Source organism: Ciona robusta, chromosome 8 (genome assembly GCF_009617815.1).
Source record: "Ciona robusta chromosome 8, ASM961781v2".
NCBI lineage: Eukaryota > Metazoa > Chordata > Ascidiacea > Phlebobranchia > Cionidae > Ciona > Ciona robusta.
Genome location: NC_143242.1, coordinates 4,740,545 through 4,758,063, shown reverse-complemented (window position 1 = coordinate 4,758,063; position 17,519 = coordinate 4,740,545). Strand labels below are relative to the sequence as shown.

Below are 17,519 nucleotides of genomic sequence, written 5' to 3'. Positions count from 1 at the left end.
AGCAATGGGTAAAGTGGTATTTTACAAAATTCAGCAAATGTAAGGTTTAGGTGGTGTATCAAGACAGTGGTAACAACGGTCTCTCAAAATACAGGTTTGTGTAAAACTGCGAATCCAAAAAGACGATATAGTTTACAAGACTAACCTATAAAGTAAGAATTTCTGGCTTGTTTACCCTTGCTACATGACAGTGCTGCATTTTTTCTGCTCGTCAAAATAAATGTAGCGCACCGCCGCCAGTGGTTTTGTTTTCCTGCAAGTCTGCATTGATCGGCAAATGTGGTTAATGGTTTGTTTGGTAGACAGACATCGCAGAACGGAACGTTAGTGTAAGTGTAGGCTGTATAATGTGTGCGTTTATAAAATAGGACAGTATCAGAAATAGTAGCTTTTGTTAAATGTATGCTAGTGTGCAGACATATGCTAATGTTATCCTTTTTGTTTAGAAAACCGAACAGGTTTTGGCGTATTAATGATCTGAACTAAAACTAGAAACAAACTATGGTGCGTTTACCAAGGAAATATACAAGCACCAGCAACATCAAGAAAATACAAGCTCTTTTTTAAACATTCCAAAAAGGTATTAAACAACAGAATTTTTAAACCGAAATGGTCGATATGGATACTAACAAGGAAGAACAATCTACAAAACCGGATCAAAAATCAGCAGAAACTCCACCACAATCCCAACAACCAGTAATAAACCCTCCAGTCGTAATGAGATCATCTTTGCCAGCAGATAGCAGATCTCAATCGGCTAGCGTTCGCCGTCGAAGCTTGAATATATCTCATTTTAATGCTGTTCAAAATGCAGTCTCTACGCTGGCTAGGATTGATGACTTCAATTTGGAAGAACTTGGTTATGGTTTTTTTTCGGATGTTTTTAAGGTAAGTGTTTCAAATAAGTTTACATTTTGTTAATACGCTTATTTTTCGAACAATTTTATAGACATTTTTTTGGTCACTTGTGCATAAGAAGAACATGTATAAGTTTTAGATGTATAGAAGTGGCAACACCTGTTAATGTACATATCTAAATTTCATGTGTGTAATTTAAAAGTGCTTACTAGTTCACCCAAAATATGGTACACACATACTATCTGTGCAATATTCAAAGCCCTCAAAAGTAATAAAGTATGCTTGGTTTTACACAAGCAAGTTACGTTGCTAAGAATTAGACAAAATGCAGTAAAGTTTGAATCACTGGTGTAATAAGCATGATAGTTGTCATACAGTTTAGGCATCAATTAAAATGAAAAGAAATCCCCATTAGTACGTCACATGCATGATTCAGATGCAGCTTGGTTTACAGCAGACTTTTCGTGTGGTTGCTTAAAAGCATATGATGTTAACTAGTTAAGAGCTAAGTAGTATGAATCATTGTGTTTTCAATCTTTCAGCATGGCTGTAGTATGTCTGAACATTAATAAAATGTACTTTGTAGCAACCAACATGGTATGCATAATTTGCATAGCCTATCTATTATAAATATCCTGCCTTTTTTGTTTACATTACAGTTGCATATTGTTTGTGTTTCATGCAGCATCATATACACACAGTCACACACCCTATTTAAACATAAGCTTACACATGCAATTGCAGTTTAATAATAAGTTTGCAATCTACAAATGCGCTGAAATGTTATTGCATTTCAAACTAATATCATGTTGTGTTATAATTAGATATGGGTATTAACTATTGAATTTTGGTGGGTATAAATGACACTGACTAATTGCATTCTTTCTTTGCTTGTTGCTAAAACATGTATTTATAATCTAGCCGTGCCTATTTCAGTTATGCATGTTCTGGGGATATATAAATAAATGCAACATAGCTGTAAGCTTGTATGACAGTTAATCGAAACATTTCACACTACTATGAAATGGCAAAGTTTTTGTGTATCTAAGACATGTATTTGTTGCTTGTTTGGCTTGTGTTTTATCCCTCTTTTATGCAGTACAAAAATATGCATTGCTGCAATTTCCATAAACATTCCTTTGCAGCACATTCTCTTACGCAGAGAATGAATGACAGTGCCTAAGGTGAAAAGGTGTAAATGTTATTTCTGGAAACAAATTGTTACTCAAAGGGCAACCTTTTCTTTCCTGGTATTTTTTACCTCTCTGTTACGCTTGGACCTTGTCCAATCATGAGCTGGTTTCTTAATTTAGGTCGTTTTCCAGCAATTGTTCTGTATTATCCTAAATAATAGCAATTATTGTAAAGAGTTTGTCATGTTAAGGTGATTTCTTGGCAAAAAAACAAGACCATGGCATTTAATCCCATTTAATTGCTATTTGACAACATACATTTACTATAATTATCGTAAAACGAAAGTTCCATTGTGAGATTGTCAATAGTGGCTTTGTAGCTGTGAGCCTTTCAAATACAAGTTTGAGCTTGCCTAGCAAGTTGTATCAATGTTTATTTTCATATGGTGTAGTTATTAAATTTCATGTATATTGATCAGATTTATTATGTGTGTTAGATAAACTGTACTGGTGAAATTTGTCATTAGGATACATATGCTATTATACACATACACAACCAATGCATTATTATTATTACCACATAGCATAGGTTATGCATGTGTCATGTATATCAGCATGTAATCAGTCCCAGAAGAGCCACCCATTTCCATTTCCTGGCCTTGCTGTTGCAAAGGGTTTTTGGATCAGCTGCTTAAAGCTTCCTATCACATCTGGGTTAATCACTAGATCAATCTAAACCTCTCAGATCCTTGTCCCTAAACCTCTGTTTCTTATGTGGGTCAATATAGCATATGACATATTTATTTCATACAAACATGACAGCGCATATGTAAAATATAGTTTTATTTCAAACGTTTTGGGTCAATATGGCTGCTATGGTATGGCATATATATATAAAATATTTAATACCACATGACATCCCATATGAAAAATATATATATGTAATTTTTTTTTAAATGTTTTGGTTAAAATAAATGAAGCTTCAGTTATGTAACAACTGGGAAGTTAAAATAGGCTGTCATGTTTCTATTAAAACTGATTATTACATCAAGTTTTGGAGTGAGGTTATTGTATATGATTAGTAATTAGTAAATATGCGTGAGTTCTCAAATATGTTCTGTAAGATCCATAAATAAATGCTGTAACTGAAATATTGGATTAATTCTCAAAACTCAGCAGTGTTGGGAAAGTGTGAATTGTTTTACAGCTCAATAAAGCAATTATCATACTGTCATAGGCTGATGTCATAAATATGGCTTAGTTTAATATTGTGGTTGACTGCGAAGCTGTAAATTATCCACTGTCAATAATCCTGAGATTACTGTTCTATAGATAGATGATTTATGATCGAATTCTACTGTAGCGTTGTTGAGTGTTTTGAACAGAGAACCTCTGTTTTCTTAAAGGGCATTTATTTTTAGAATAAACGTAACTTGTTTTCGCGAAAGGGTGTTTCCTCACTTACAAATTCCTGCCAATACACTAATTGTTACGCTGTATTGTTGAAATGTTGGTTTTGCGGCCACTGTTGAAATAGTGGAATGTCTATCTTTCGTGAGTTTCTAAATTTCTACACGCGGTCGCAACGCAGGCATGCGAATTATTTTTGACTCAAATCAAGTTCACGCAAGTTTCTCTAACGGCGATCAATACGCCCATTGTTCTACCAAAACCTCATGCGAACTTCACAAGTTAAAATTTGCACCAATTCACAGCTTGAATCGAATTTTAAAAACGTCGTTTTAACCCGTTAGTACAGCGGGATTCAAAGCCACCGAAAACGGAAGGTCAACGGCCGGTGAAGCGAATCCGCCATGATGCATCCTGTACCGTGTTCTGTTTGCCTAACCTACCGCACTATTGGCCAATTACCGTCGGTCCATTACGCTTCCTTTATCGGTGTTTTACAATCCAATACATTAAACTACATTAACGAGATCGGCCCAACAACGTTCGCTACCCTGGAGTGCTTTGTTTGGGACTTAACGAGCAACAATCTCTTTCAAGGAGAGGGATTTCCGTTGTCCCTTAGAGCACGTGTCATCGGCAGTTTCGTGTTTCGTTTGATCACCAACAGTGACGTGTGAAACCACTCACTCCTACTAAAACAATCAAACCTAACCCGGTCGGCTTTTTACTAGAAGTAACGTCCGACGTGTTAAGCAGTAAGCCATACGTAGCTGGTCGACCCCGCATGACACGCATGCTTTCCGCCATATGCATCGGTGAGCGTAATTGCTGCTCGTCCTATTTCCCCGCCCTCGTTATTAAGCAATTACAGTATTATTATTTGGCACGCTTTGCGGGAAGGACAAAAATATAGGTCGAAGGTCGATAAAACTGAAAGCATACAGTTGTGGGCATTCACCCGCTGTCCAAACGAGTGGGCACCGGTCCTTCTGTTTCCATGTTTGTCCAAACCACTTTTCTCCCCATACTACCTGCTTTGTGCGCTGTCATATCTTTTGAATCCCTTACGATTCCAGCAATTCAGCATGAAGAATAGGAAAAGAGCTTTGTGCAAATCCCAGCGTATTGTCCGACCGACAAAACGTTTTTAAATGGTCCATGACAATTGTTTTTTATTAGTTCAACAGTTCGGCGTGTCCGACAAAAATCTTAACTGCACGCAATGGAAAATGTCTCGCCTTGTATATGCGGCGAATGTTACACTGAAACGACAGCAGTTTCTGTTTACATTATACATCACAGTTTCTGAGCCATCGCTCAGCAGTCAGCAACTTCCTTTAACAAGCCATACATCTACAAACAACCTCTCGTGAACCATCAGATTCACTTAAATGGTCGTAAATTAAATTTCCATAATTCGATTTCTGAGATGTTGTGTTGATATAACGAACGCCAGTCTACTGGTTTCTGTATCACCATAGACTTCACCCATTCCTTAAATACGTAGTTGTTAAGAACCAACCGAACCTTTTGGTTTATAAAGTTTATTTCATGAAGGATTGGGAATAATATATAGTTGGATGGGGGAAGATGGGACACCTTTAGCACAAAATATATAAATATCCTGATCGTGTTTTAAACAATTAACAACGGTCTATGAAAGTCGCGAGGACAAGGTTTTATAATTCTTTGAATGTTCTTTGTTTACTACCAAAATGTACGAGAAAATAGAATGAAAAGGTGTCCCATCTTCCCCCATCCTACTATAACTCATATTTGAAACGTTCTTGCAGTGTAACGTGTTACCGAAACGTATATATTACTAATCTTTCTCTAAGTAAAATGCATAAAAACGAGGTATTTTATAACAAAAAAACTTTCAACCTAAGCCATTTCCTATACACACTTTTCACAGTACCAATAACTCTTACACAAACAAGTGACAGTAGGCATTAGCGTTCACCACGTAATTAACCGACCCCACTTCTCCAGGTCACCCACAAACTCACAGGGAAGGTAATGGTACTGAAGAGGAACAGAGACACAAATACAAAGATGAACATATTACGTGAAGTACAACTCATGAACCGACTTTCACATCCAAATATACTTAAGTAAGGTTTGGTAAATAAATTATAAAAACGTTTGATTGCTCAAATTCTCAGGCCGGCGGAAATATTTGTTATTTAATGCTCGTCGAACGCAAAATTACGCCACACTCACACGTGGGTTTATACTTTACGATCTTTTAAAGTTTTTAAACCATCTTTGATAAAATTTTTACCCTTTCGGGCCCAAAAAAATGGCGAAAAAAGTTTAAAAAATTGTCGAAAAAAACTATAAATACCTACCGTAAATGAAATATTGTATTAGGCTTTTACCCTTAAGGGCCTAGGTGTATTTTAGTTGCACTTAGAAGCAAAATCGGACCAAGTGTTAATTCAAAACAGTCACATTCCAGTTTTCAGTTTACCATGTTATGTATTTGCCGTTACAAATTTAACGCATTCCTTTGGTTCGACTCGCTAGTTTATTGCACCGCTAGAATTCCTTGTATCTATATACACAATGTAATCGCAGTGTTAATGGTTAACTGGTTGTCATACAGTAGGTGTTTCTTTAATTTAATATAAGCACTTTATGTATGTGCCATGCAGTTTCTAGTAATCGTTCGAACGGGGATATTATTTGCCAGCAAACACATAAAGGCGTAAAAAATTGGTTAATAGCGCAACTATAAATAAGGGGAAAATTTTCTTTGACTACACAATACGCTTTTCTTTATAAACGTAAGGCATGGCAGCATCTCGTTTTACACCTCACATAATTACCCGTTTAGAAATGCCAATGCACTTAAGCATTAACAAATAAACAAACACCTATCTCCTCTTCCCACGCCGATTTTAAAGCAAGCGACACACTTCTAAGTATTGCGTCTTTTAAAAACGCAGACGTGTCTGTAATCTCATATCTGTATCCTGAAACCCTCAAAAACAATTGTTAAAAACTCTATACATTACAGATTCATCGGTGTGTGTGTGCACGAGGGTAAACTACACGCCTTAACCGAGGTTTGTACAATACTTATTACAATTTCAATAATTGCCTTGCATTGTGACCAAACGATCAATAACAATCCCTATATTCGTGTAGTACATAAACGGTGGGGACTTAGACCAACTTGTAACTAAGAAGGGAGTTGTTCTGCCATGGAAACAACGCATGAAACTGTCCAAGGATGTGGCATCCGGAATGAGCTATCTACACTCTGTGGGCATCTTTCATAGGGATCTAACTGCCAAAGTAAGCTTTACGTTTACAGTATATACAAAATATAGATGTATATGCAAAAATACATTATACTGTTGCCGCCAGGTATATTACACATGTGAAAGAGCTCTTCGTGCATTATAGCGTGCCGACTTTTGACGTCTAACATAGGTCGTCTTCATTTATAAACAAGTAAAAACATGTCTTTACAATTAAAAAGGTGTTTTTAAATATAAGGATTTGAGAGGCAATGGGCCAACTCTGGTCTGAATCCCAAGTACCTATGACATGCTTTGATCTTCATAGGTCCTCGCACATATAAAATAGAATATGAAGTTCATATACGGGTTTTACTGCATTTTATATGTTACTTGTATGTGCTACAAAATACAACGATTTTACAATTTAAAATGAAAATGATTAAAAGCGGCTACTCTTTCGAATCGTGTACGTTTAAAACGAGACCGAACGATTTTTTGGAAATGTTCTGACGACGTTAACAGCTACGTCATCGTAACGACCACTTCTTTTGTTTTTCCGACAACTCGATGACGTAATCAGCAAATATTATCGCTGTGCATGGTGTCTGATTAAATTTTTCTATTTGGTTTGCACTGATACAATATGATGTTAAAAGATAAGAGAAATTGTATGTATGGCGTATTAAACGTAAACGATTACGCGTTTCTTACGTTTCTTACGTTTTAAACGATCACGCGTTTTTTGTGTGGTGTGCCTATACCATACAATACACCATATATACGGAATAAACATGGTCAAAGTTTCATATTACGTAAAAGTTAAAAAAAAAACCTAGTACTGTGTGGTAGGATTGGACACCTTGAGCACAAATATCCTGATCGTGTTTTAAACAATTAACAACGGTCTATGGTAGTCGTGATAATACGGTTTATAATTCTTTGAAAGTGCTTTGTTTACTACCAAATGTGTCGCGAAAATGCTATAAAAAGGTATCCCATCCTCCCCCACCCTACTATATATAAATAGTATATTAATACCATGTATTGTGTCGCCAGAACTGCCTGGTGCGAATCGCAACTCATAAATCAGGCACTCAAAAGATGACGGGCGTAGTGGCGGATCTAGGACTCGCAGAGAAGATCCCGCTAACCCCGGAAGACGAGAGCAGACTCGCAATAGTAGGAACACCATACATTATCGCCCCTGAAGCTATAAATGGGAAACCCTACAACCAAACTGTGAGTATGAGTATACGATCGTTTATCTGGCAATATAGGCTGTAATATAGCACGGTCAATGGTTCAATCATTGCGATTATTGGCCACAATTGACCACGTAGTTCGTAAACAGGTTCCAGTGTTTTTGGGAACACCTGCGTTGCTGCAACGAAGTTTATTTTTATTTTATTCAGTTTGTTTTTTACCAAGTTACAGCTTATTACGGCGAAATTTTTGGTTTACTGTTGTTTTGGTTAATTTTCACAAGGTTTTTCTCATATATAGCTGCTATAACTGTTTATGCACAAAATATGTTGTACAGTACACATATACCAAAAATGACACATGTGTACGTTAGCTAGGATCTATTGTAACATATACATTCAATTTTAAGCACCAGCAATCACATTTCTACATACTGTTGTTTAATTGAAATAGTGTATTAAGACCAAGTTTCGAAAAATATTTGCTTTTCGCTGTACAATATATTTGCCATATAAATCACTCGTGTCCACGAAGAACATTGAAACTTTGATTGAGTATATTTATATGGTCATATAGTGCCGAGTCGCAATACTTATTCGCTCAACGTTAGAATACGGTTTATTACATGAGTAATATTTGCAAGCCAAACAAGCGCTTTCGACGTACTAACATTACTAAGGTCTGCAAATACACAAGCTTATTGGTTTTAATTCTCCGAAAGCAAAAAAGATTGTGGTGTATTTTAATTTTTATCTGATAGTGAATATCCTTAGCACACGAAACTGGTCGTGTTTTTATGTAAACGGAAAAGGGTTTGGGGAGTCTGGTTTAAATTTGCATTTAACATAGCTCGAAACCTACAATCGTTACTAGTTCGTAAAAATACCCAAGTTGGTTCCGGCTGCTTTATCAAAACAAGGCTTTTATTTACTATAGTTAACCGTTTCTGCTTTGTGGCAACCGTATATAGGGCTTAATAAGTGCGTATACTTTAGTTGTGTGTTTCTGTAATAAATACCAAGCGTATAGTCACAGAACTCTGGTCTTTTTAAAAGGTGGTAATGGCATGCAGGGGTATGTGGATTTCTATATAGTTTTATTTTAACTATGTTTTCCACACAAAGGCACACCTAACACCCTCGCATTCACTTTGCACACGCGTTTGTTGTTCGATAAACAACCGTGAATTTGCGCATGATGTCATCGCAGTAAACTCCCCAAACTAATACGCCTGTTACTCAATAACAAGTGAAATGGCAAAACCAAGCTGATGTATTATACGTAGTCTATCGTCTTACTATTCCATTAACCCTTTACTACCATATGTATGATTTATATACATATAGTAGAATGGGGGAAGATGGGACGCCTTTTATTCGATTTTCTCGTCCCATTTGGTAGTAAACAAAAAACATTCAGAAAATTATAAAATCGTATCTTCACGACTTCCATAGACCGTTCTTAATTGTTAAAACACCATTAGTATTTTTGGATACTATGTGCTAAAGGTGTCCCGTTTTCCCCCGCCCTACTATATGGTACTATGGCGTAAGATGAAATACCGTTAGCTCCTGAATGCCATATTTCCTGATCGTGTTACAAAGCTGTTTTAAAGTAACAAAGCTGTTTTAGAGTCGCAAGGCTACGGTTATATAAATCTATAATTATTCTTTGTTTATTTCCAAATGTATTAAAAAATTGTCCCATCTTACCCCCCTATATACTGTATGTTTAAACGTTTATTTGATTGACAGGCCGACATCTTTTCCTACGGCATCATCACGTGCCAATTAATCGCTCTCATCTCTTGTGATCCGGAGGAGCTTCCAAGAAGCAGTGACTTCGGTTTAGCAAAAGATCTTTTCCTCAAAATGGTCCACCCCACCGCACAACTAACCACGGATAACAAACCGGAAAATTCGTTCCCACCCCCGAAAGAGTATCTTCAGCTTGCATTTGATTGTTGTCAGGTAATGATTTAATTTTTCAATCCATTTTTTTTTTCTAAAAAATCTCCAATTTAAAAAGGAAAATCATTTTTATAACTTTTTGGAACAAAAAAATACTGCATTTCCGAAAACTTGTTTTAAAATGTGGTCAAAATTTGTAAAAAAAAACACACACAAAAACAATGAAACAGCAATCCTCTAGCTTACCGTAGTGTAAATAAAGTATAATCCATTTTAACTACATATTGGCCAACGTTTAAATGTCATTGTGGCTCATTACCCACGCCAAGAAGCCTAAGAACCACTGTTTATTGTATCATGCATTGTAAGTTTGTAACCAAGCTGTTGTACGCTTCGTTCTACACCATGCTTAATGTATTCGCGTTTGACCAAAAAGCGCCCGTTGGTTTTTGAATATTTATACAAATATGCATGCGTGGCAGCACAAGGCCCCACTGAGTCACACACCAGTTGTTGCTTATTTGGCAAGCTACATTACACGTGGTTAATGTTTACAGTGTAAATGTTGCTGCTGTTCTAAATAGGCCATGTCACAGCAGAAATGTATACTAGCATTACGCTCTTTTTCGTCGTAGTTTTTGTTGTATCTAAAACAGGCACACGATAAATGGAAATTTGTATATTGTATATGCTCAAATGTCATTTAAAAAAAAACGAAAAAGAATGTGTGTCACGCGTTTTTCAGAAGTTGTTTCGTTTATTGGAACTTTGATATTACCTTTAAATCACATTTCAGCATATCTATCCATACAGAAATTTCGATTTTTCGTTACTGTGCGCCTTTAAAATAAACATGCTGTACGCTACGCTCGTAGAAAAATACGTTTTATTTGTTTTCCAACTGACCGCGCAGACCTAGTATTAGCGTGGTGGCTTTAACGTAAGCCGTAGAGCGTAGTATAGCATAGTCAGGTTGCATTAAGGAAACGGATATTGCGACCTGATCATCATGCTTCATTCACCCGACCTCCCCGTGTGTGTGGCCATCAATTACTATACCTGTATGATACGAAGCGATCTGGTTAACTGTTATTGCGCAAGGAGATATTCAGACGTGTATGACCTTTCAAAATTCGCAAAAAGATTTTTACAGCTTTTTGTCCGGGCCCGCATAAGTCAATAATTGTAAAATTTATAACCTTCTACCAAAAGAAGTATAGTTTGCCTTTCCGTACTAATAAACGCAGTGTTTGCTTATCTATTCAGCATCAAACCATTCAAAGTAGTAATTTTTATTGGAATGCCTGAGTAAATGATACCACCGCGTATGGTTATTTTGGGAACCATTGTAGTGGTCGGTTAATTGATTGGGAAATGGCCGCAGATTAATTCCTAAACAACGCGACGTCAAAGGTAGATTCGTATCAATTATGTTTCAAATTTCGTCCAAAATGCTATGCTAGTTTACAACTCAAAAACTGTGTCATTGAGAAAATTCTTGTTTAAGTAATTTCAAGCAGTTGTAAAATCATTAATTTATACGTCACTACAATATTTAATATCATGTACCGTCTCGTTTGACTGAAAATACAATTTGTGTTACAATTATTTTATTACGTTTTTATAAAAAAAAACAAAAAAAAAAGGTTAAATGTTTCCACATTTTATGTTAAAACTATTTTGTTACGTTTTTACCCAAATACCAACATTCAATTTTCTCAGATGGAGCCTAAATCACGACCGCCCTTCAAAGAAATTGTCATTAGACTCGAAACGATGCTCAAAGCTTACAAGAAAACATTGGAACCAAAACGATCATCATCTTTCCGAGGTAGGCGATTTTCCCGCCCGAGATTCATGTTTCGCCAACGTCTAAAAGGATTCTGTTTCTGTTGTTCTACGTTACGTTTCGGTCTTTACAAAGTCCAATTACCGAAATTGTTGTGACTTGTTTACGGACGAACGTGCGAATTCGACACCTTGTCTTGTTTTATCGTTGGTGGTGGACATGTTGACTCCTACGGTTTGTTTTCTCGTGTGAGAATCCTAAATGTATTCAGACTCCCCGGGTTTAATTTGGATTTTTAAATGTACGCGTTCGTGGTATATATAGTAAGGTGGGGAAGATGGGACAACTTCTAACTCTTTTTTCATATCCCATTTGATTGTAAACAAAAAACAGTCAGAGAATTATGAAACCGTTTCATTAGGACTCCCATAGACCGTTGTTATTTGTTTAAAACACGATCAGGATATTTGGATATTATGTGCAAATGGTGTTCTAACTTACCCCACAGTACTAAAAAAATACAGATTTAAATGAACGTGTTTGTTGTATGTACATAGATTTAATAATGTATGGGTTTCGTAGCGTAAGAGACCCATATTTAAAATAGGACAAATTCGCTAGTAAAACACAAAAAAACACCGGCTTGTTTCACTTCCATTCATCGTATACACACCCTGTTACTACAGAAAGTAATGCACTACAAAAAGTAAGTCATCAGTGTCAATTCATTCAAACTATGACGCATATATTACAATACAACTCATACAATCAGTTTAAATATCGTCGAATCAAATCGAGTCCCAAGAAGTAACATTGTATGATCTCTAAACTGCTGCCGTAAATATCAAACGCGCTATGCATAGTATGCCGTATGAGCACACACGCGCTTTGAGCGGATCGTATAGCGTTCTTATCACGTGCTTCCTTTCTGCGTTGGCACTAGCATGCGTGATCTCATGTATTTTATTATCGAAGTGTCCGTGCGGCTCGTATCCAACACTATCCGCACGTATTTAACCCTAGATAATGCGAATATACGACAAAAGCTGTTCCACTGGCACAGACCGTGGCTTGACACGTTGTATTGTATAAACGGCTCATGCTCCAATATATTTACTCATTTTTATAATGTTAACAAATTATATCAAATTTGTTAACATTATAAAAAGTACTTAATTTTTTATATTTTTTTTTTAAATATTTTTTCATATTTTTTTTCTATTTTGTCAATATTATAATTTTTTGGAATGACTTGTTTCAGGCTTTGGTCGTGAAAATATTTTCTACCATAATATACTGGATTTAAACTGCCTTTTTATATATTTTTTCATTATTGTTTCATATTTATTTTTTTTTATCTTTTTTTGTCATTTTTATAATATTTTATAATATTGTTTCAGGCTTTGGTCTTTAAATAACTCCTACCATAATAAAACCGCTGCTGTGAAGCCATAACAGCTTTATAGTTAAAATGTTATATATAACGCGTAACGTTATAACTGACGTACATAACACGTCATCTGGCTTCGTTGTAATCGCACATTTTTACCGAAACGCTCGTCCTTTCCCTTTAAAATCGACAGCGCCTACCAATATAACTGCAACGTAATAATTCCCATGCTTTACAGTGGCAGAAGGCGACCGACCACGGTATGTAGGTCGCACATCCGACACATTACCTCGTAGAAAGGGAACTGCAGGCAAATCCAAGCTCGACACTCCTTCAGGCAGTAGTCCGGTCAAATACCCAGCACGCCAATCAAGACAGGTATATGGTTTATAATTTATAGAGTTACACAACTCATTTTTTTACACTTGCAGTTAGATAGTCCTTATTTTACACCTTCACAGTTAGTTACGAATACATATTATTCGCACATTATGTGTGTGTTTTATTCTGTCAAACGGGATGAGCAGGCCAAACCTCGAATTTCGTACGTCGGTAAAAAATTACAACCAATACGATGACATTTATTTTAAACGACATTACATCTATTTTATTTATCTTCGATTTGGACAGATTAATGCCTATAGCAAATGACACAACAATTTTTAATGTTTTTTTTTGTTAATATCCCAACCCTGTAATTGACACAACAATTTTTAATGTTTTTTTTGTTAATATCCCAACCCTGTAATTGACACAACAATTTTTAATGTTTTTTTTTGTTAATATCCCAACCCTCACAATTTTCATGTATTTTACCCGTGTTTTATCCCTATTATTACATCACAGAGCAAACGACCGTCATCATGCTCCCGATTATCTCGTAGTTTCTCCGACATTTCCCGAGAATTGCTGACTCATGCTGCCAACATGGTTGCGTCATCATCATGCTCTCTCAACGATGACGCAGCAGAAAGTGACGTATTTGCTAACCCTTTCTCCGCTCTTGAGGTATATAGTCTAATGCAGACCCCTATTAATATGAAAATAAGACCTATCCAGTTAAATAGTAATATCGTGGTGTGGGGGAAGATGGGACATCTTTTTATTCTAATTTCTCGTCCCATTAGGTAGTAAACAAAAAACATTCAAACAACTATAAAACCGTATGCTGAGTCACGATTCTCATAGACCGTTTTAAAATGTATTAAACGCTATCGAAAATTTTAAATATAATGTACTAAAGGTATCCCGTCTTCCCCCCACCTTACTATAGTACTATATATCCCGCACGGTAATACAACATATGCATGACTCATACCCGTTCACCACTTCATGAACAAATTTGCATACAATCTATACATCCTTACGTGGCTAAAATAACACAAGAGTGTCGTCTCTACTAGTTTCGGTTACACAAATAACATTTCTACATCTTCAACCGAAAGTACGACAATCGGTCATATTAAACTATTCGTATTATACGTGTACAACGTCGGTTGACCGTGGTACACCACAAACCACACGTAAAACAGCCGTTTTTGCTACTGTATCCATTGGCGCACTTACACAAAAATAAAGTGGAAATAAGTTAGCAGTCAGTAATGTGACGTTGTGTAACGTGGGACGAGTTCGTGGGCTTATAACGCAACAGTAAGAAATATAAAAGGGGAATTAGTGTACTGATGACCGTATCTAAAAACTTGACCATTTTCAGCACTTGGAAGGCGGAAATCGTAAATTGATCGACGAACCAAGTCTCGCTTTGTTGGAGATGACCTTTGACCTTTCAACCCCACGTGACCTCAAGTCAGTGTGGAGAAACGAACTGAAAACTCCGCCGAAAAAGACCCGACCCAGATCTTCAGTGTTTGGTAAGTGTAAGGACTTACACTGATCTAAAATATAGCTTAACTGTTACACGTCAGTTTAACTTGTTTTTTCACAACGTTTCGAACTAATTCCGCCCATTTTGGGGAACTTGTGAACTGAACCGTTGTGAAACTTGTGAAGTTTAACCAAAGTATGATTCAAATTTCGTACTCTTTTTCTTTATATTGAAGCGCACACACACGTGGCGGGTCGTCACAATATAATCTTTTAATGTCTCCAACACCTTAAAGTATCTTTATATTAATTTGTATAAGGTCCATAATACCATGTACAACAAAAGTAACCCTCCAACATAATAACACATCAGCCCGTTTTTATATTTTTCCTCATCATTTTCTCATCTCCAGGTGACTCCGCACATCCCAACATCACTCCTCCCCCCTCCTTACACCTCCCCTCCCCATCTCACTCCCAGCATCACTTGAGCTCTAGCAGCTTTGGCTCCCGGAGCAGCACTCCAGAACACGGAAGATGCGATGGATGCGAGTACCAGCGAGCGAAGCACAGAGCAATGCTCTTGTCTCCTCGCGGAAACGATCTCGCATCTTGGTGGTGTATGCGGAAGCGGGCGGAGGGTCAGAGCTTCTCGGAGACAGAGCGTCAATCTCTCGCATCAGTTGTATCCGTCCTCTCTAGGAACCTCCGCTCTTCCCGTCGCTGCATCAGCATGCCGGATGTTTCTCGCATCAAAGCGCTGTTTCACCAAATTACGGAGGATCCGGAAAAGTTACCCAAAGAGACAGTATTACGGAAGCCTCGTTCAAATACAAGCACTGAAATCTTCCAACCTGTTTCAAACCCCAGCTCCATTAAAGAAGAGACGGAAACTGAGGAAGAAAAAAGTCCGATACCAAAGACTAATTTTACGGACACTGATGCAGCGAATACAGAGACAACATGCACTTCTAAAATACAAAAAGAAGTGCTTTCTAAAGACAATACACAGCAGCCTCCAGAACCGCCAGCCATTCCCGTACAAATTGATAACCTTACAAAGCCTTGTGAAACGGAAGACAATCTCCGTAAATCTGACTCCTTTTCCTCTACATCCTCCGGATGCTCCAGTAGCGATCTCACAGCATCTTTACAGTCTGCAGAAATTACACGGAAGAGGAGAAATGATCCCCTTCACTCTGCATACGAGAAAGAGAATCGATCACTGAACAATAACTACCAACCATACAACGACAACGTTCGACTTCGACAACCAAAATCCACACACCGTGACTCCGGGTATGAAGACACTGTCCTATCATCCTTAGTGGAACACCCAGGCATCACTCGCGAAAAATGCTCCAACACTTGGTGTATTAACGAAGACGGACTTCCTGCACCCCAGGTGCCTTCTACGGGCCGTGTTGCAGCCAGTTGCAGTCTTGGGGCCCGTACTACTATAGATTGGAACAGCAACGAAAATCCGCTCCATGCCACATATACCTGGCAAGGAGACGCAGTATTGTAGTAAACACCAGTGTTAGCAAATCTGTGTTATTCTTGATCCGTAACAGTATCATTAACTTCAAACCGTCACTACAGGTATATTGTAGTTATCGCAAAGTTTCCTTTCAATGCAGTATATACACCTGGATGGCTGAGTTGCATAAGTGCATGTGAATATTGTCGGTATCCGATTTTTTATAACCCCAGTATACCCAACATACACAGAAGTTGTAGTCCGTCCTGTCACGTGACATTTTTTTCACGTGGTACATTATTCCCTTTGTACAACTCGTATCGTCTTCATGCACCGAATCGTGAAATTCCTTTGTTTGTTCTTGCTTTCACTGTAATTTGTTATTAAGCGCAATCGACGCCAGCGCCCAGCGCAGATGCTCTACAATTAGAGTTATAAATTGCGCGCAACTGCGCTGGTTGCCGATGTTCCAAAGCGAATAGTATTCTACTCTTCGATTCTAAACGCATAAAGCAATAAAACTTCAACAGCCGTAACATGCAGTGTCTTTTGTAAATTCAAACACAGTTTCAGACAATGTGTGTTTCGTCCATGTCTTGACCTGTCCCCGTCTAGTCTATATCTTGTTCTTGGCCCTTCCATGTCTCGTCCAAGTTTTATAGTACAGTGGGGAAGATGGAACTCTTAAGCACATATTGCCAAATTTTTGGGTAATACCACGAATTAGTACTATCATTCCTTTATTAATTGACACCAGTTTAATAAAATATAATAAAACACACGAGGAGTTATTTAGTGATCCGCACAACAAGTGAAATTTTACAAATTCGAAAACACACAGGATAAGTTGGGACAGTTTAAAATCATTGTTAATTTTGATTATTAAGTGTATTTAGAAATAGGAATATATGTAAATAACACGAAATAATACTGTACGCTTTGAAAATTAAGTCTAAACATTCCTTTCCTTGCCCTACTGCTCTAGTTTTTAACATGTTACCTATACATTATATAATTGCATAACAATTGGTATTGTTTGAACGACAATGGGTATTGTTCGAACATCAATGGATAAATAGTGTATCCTACAAATGTATATGAACTTCTAAAAACAAAAAAAAAATTATAATAACTATTGATAAAGTTTTTATTTTTGCTACAAATTGGGTATTACTACTCTGTTTTTGGCACAAGCCACTTCTATAAATTATCACCAAGTGCAAATGACCAAATTTCGAATACATTTTTAAAATATTATCTTTTTATTATAT

General features: G+C 37.0%; 1 protein-coding gene across 1 annotated transcript; it reads left to right on the top strand.

The window, feature by feature from the left end:
- Positions 1–412: 412 nt before the first annotated feature.
- Positions 413–16,784, top strand: LOC149732556 (uncharacterized). The gene is made up of 11 exons (XM_089883128.1): positions 413–888; positions 5,394–5,515; positions 6,424–6,472; positions 6,555–6,704; positions 7,709–7,891; positions 9,610–9,825; positions 11,488–11,596; positions 13,183–13,322; positions 13,791–13,952; positions 14,659–14,815; positions 15,182–16,784. The coding sequence occupies exons 1-11, from the start codon at positions 610–612 to the stop codon at positions 16,294–16,296; spliced, it is 2,682 nt and encodes an 893-aa protein (XP_089739254.1). The 5' UTR covers positions 413–609; the 3' UTR covers positions 16,297–16,784.
- Positions 16,785–17,519: the final 735 nt, after the last annotated feature.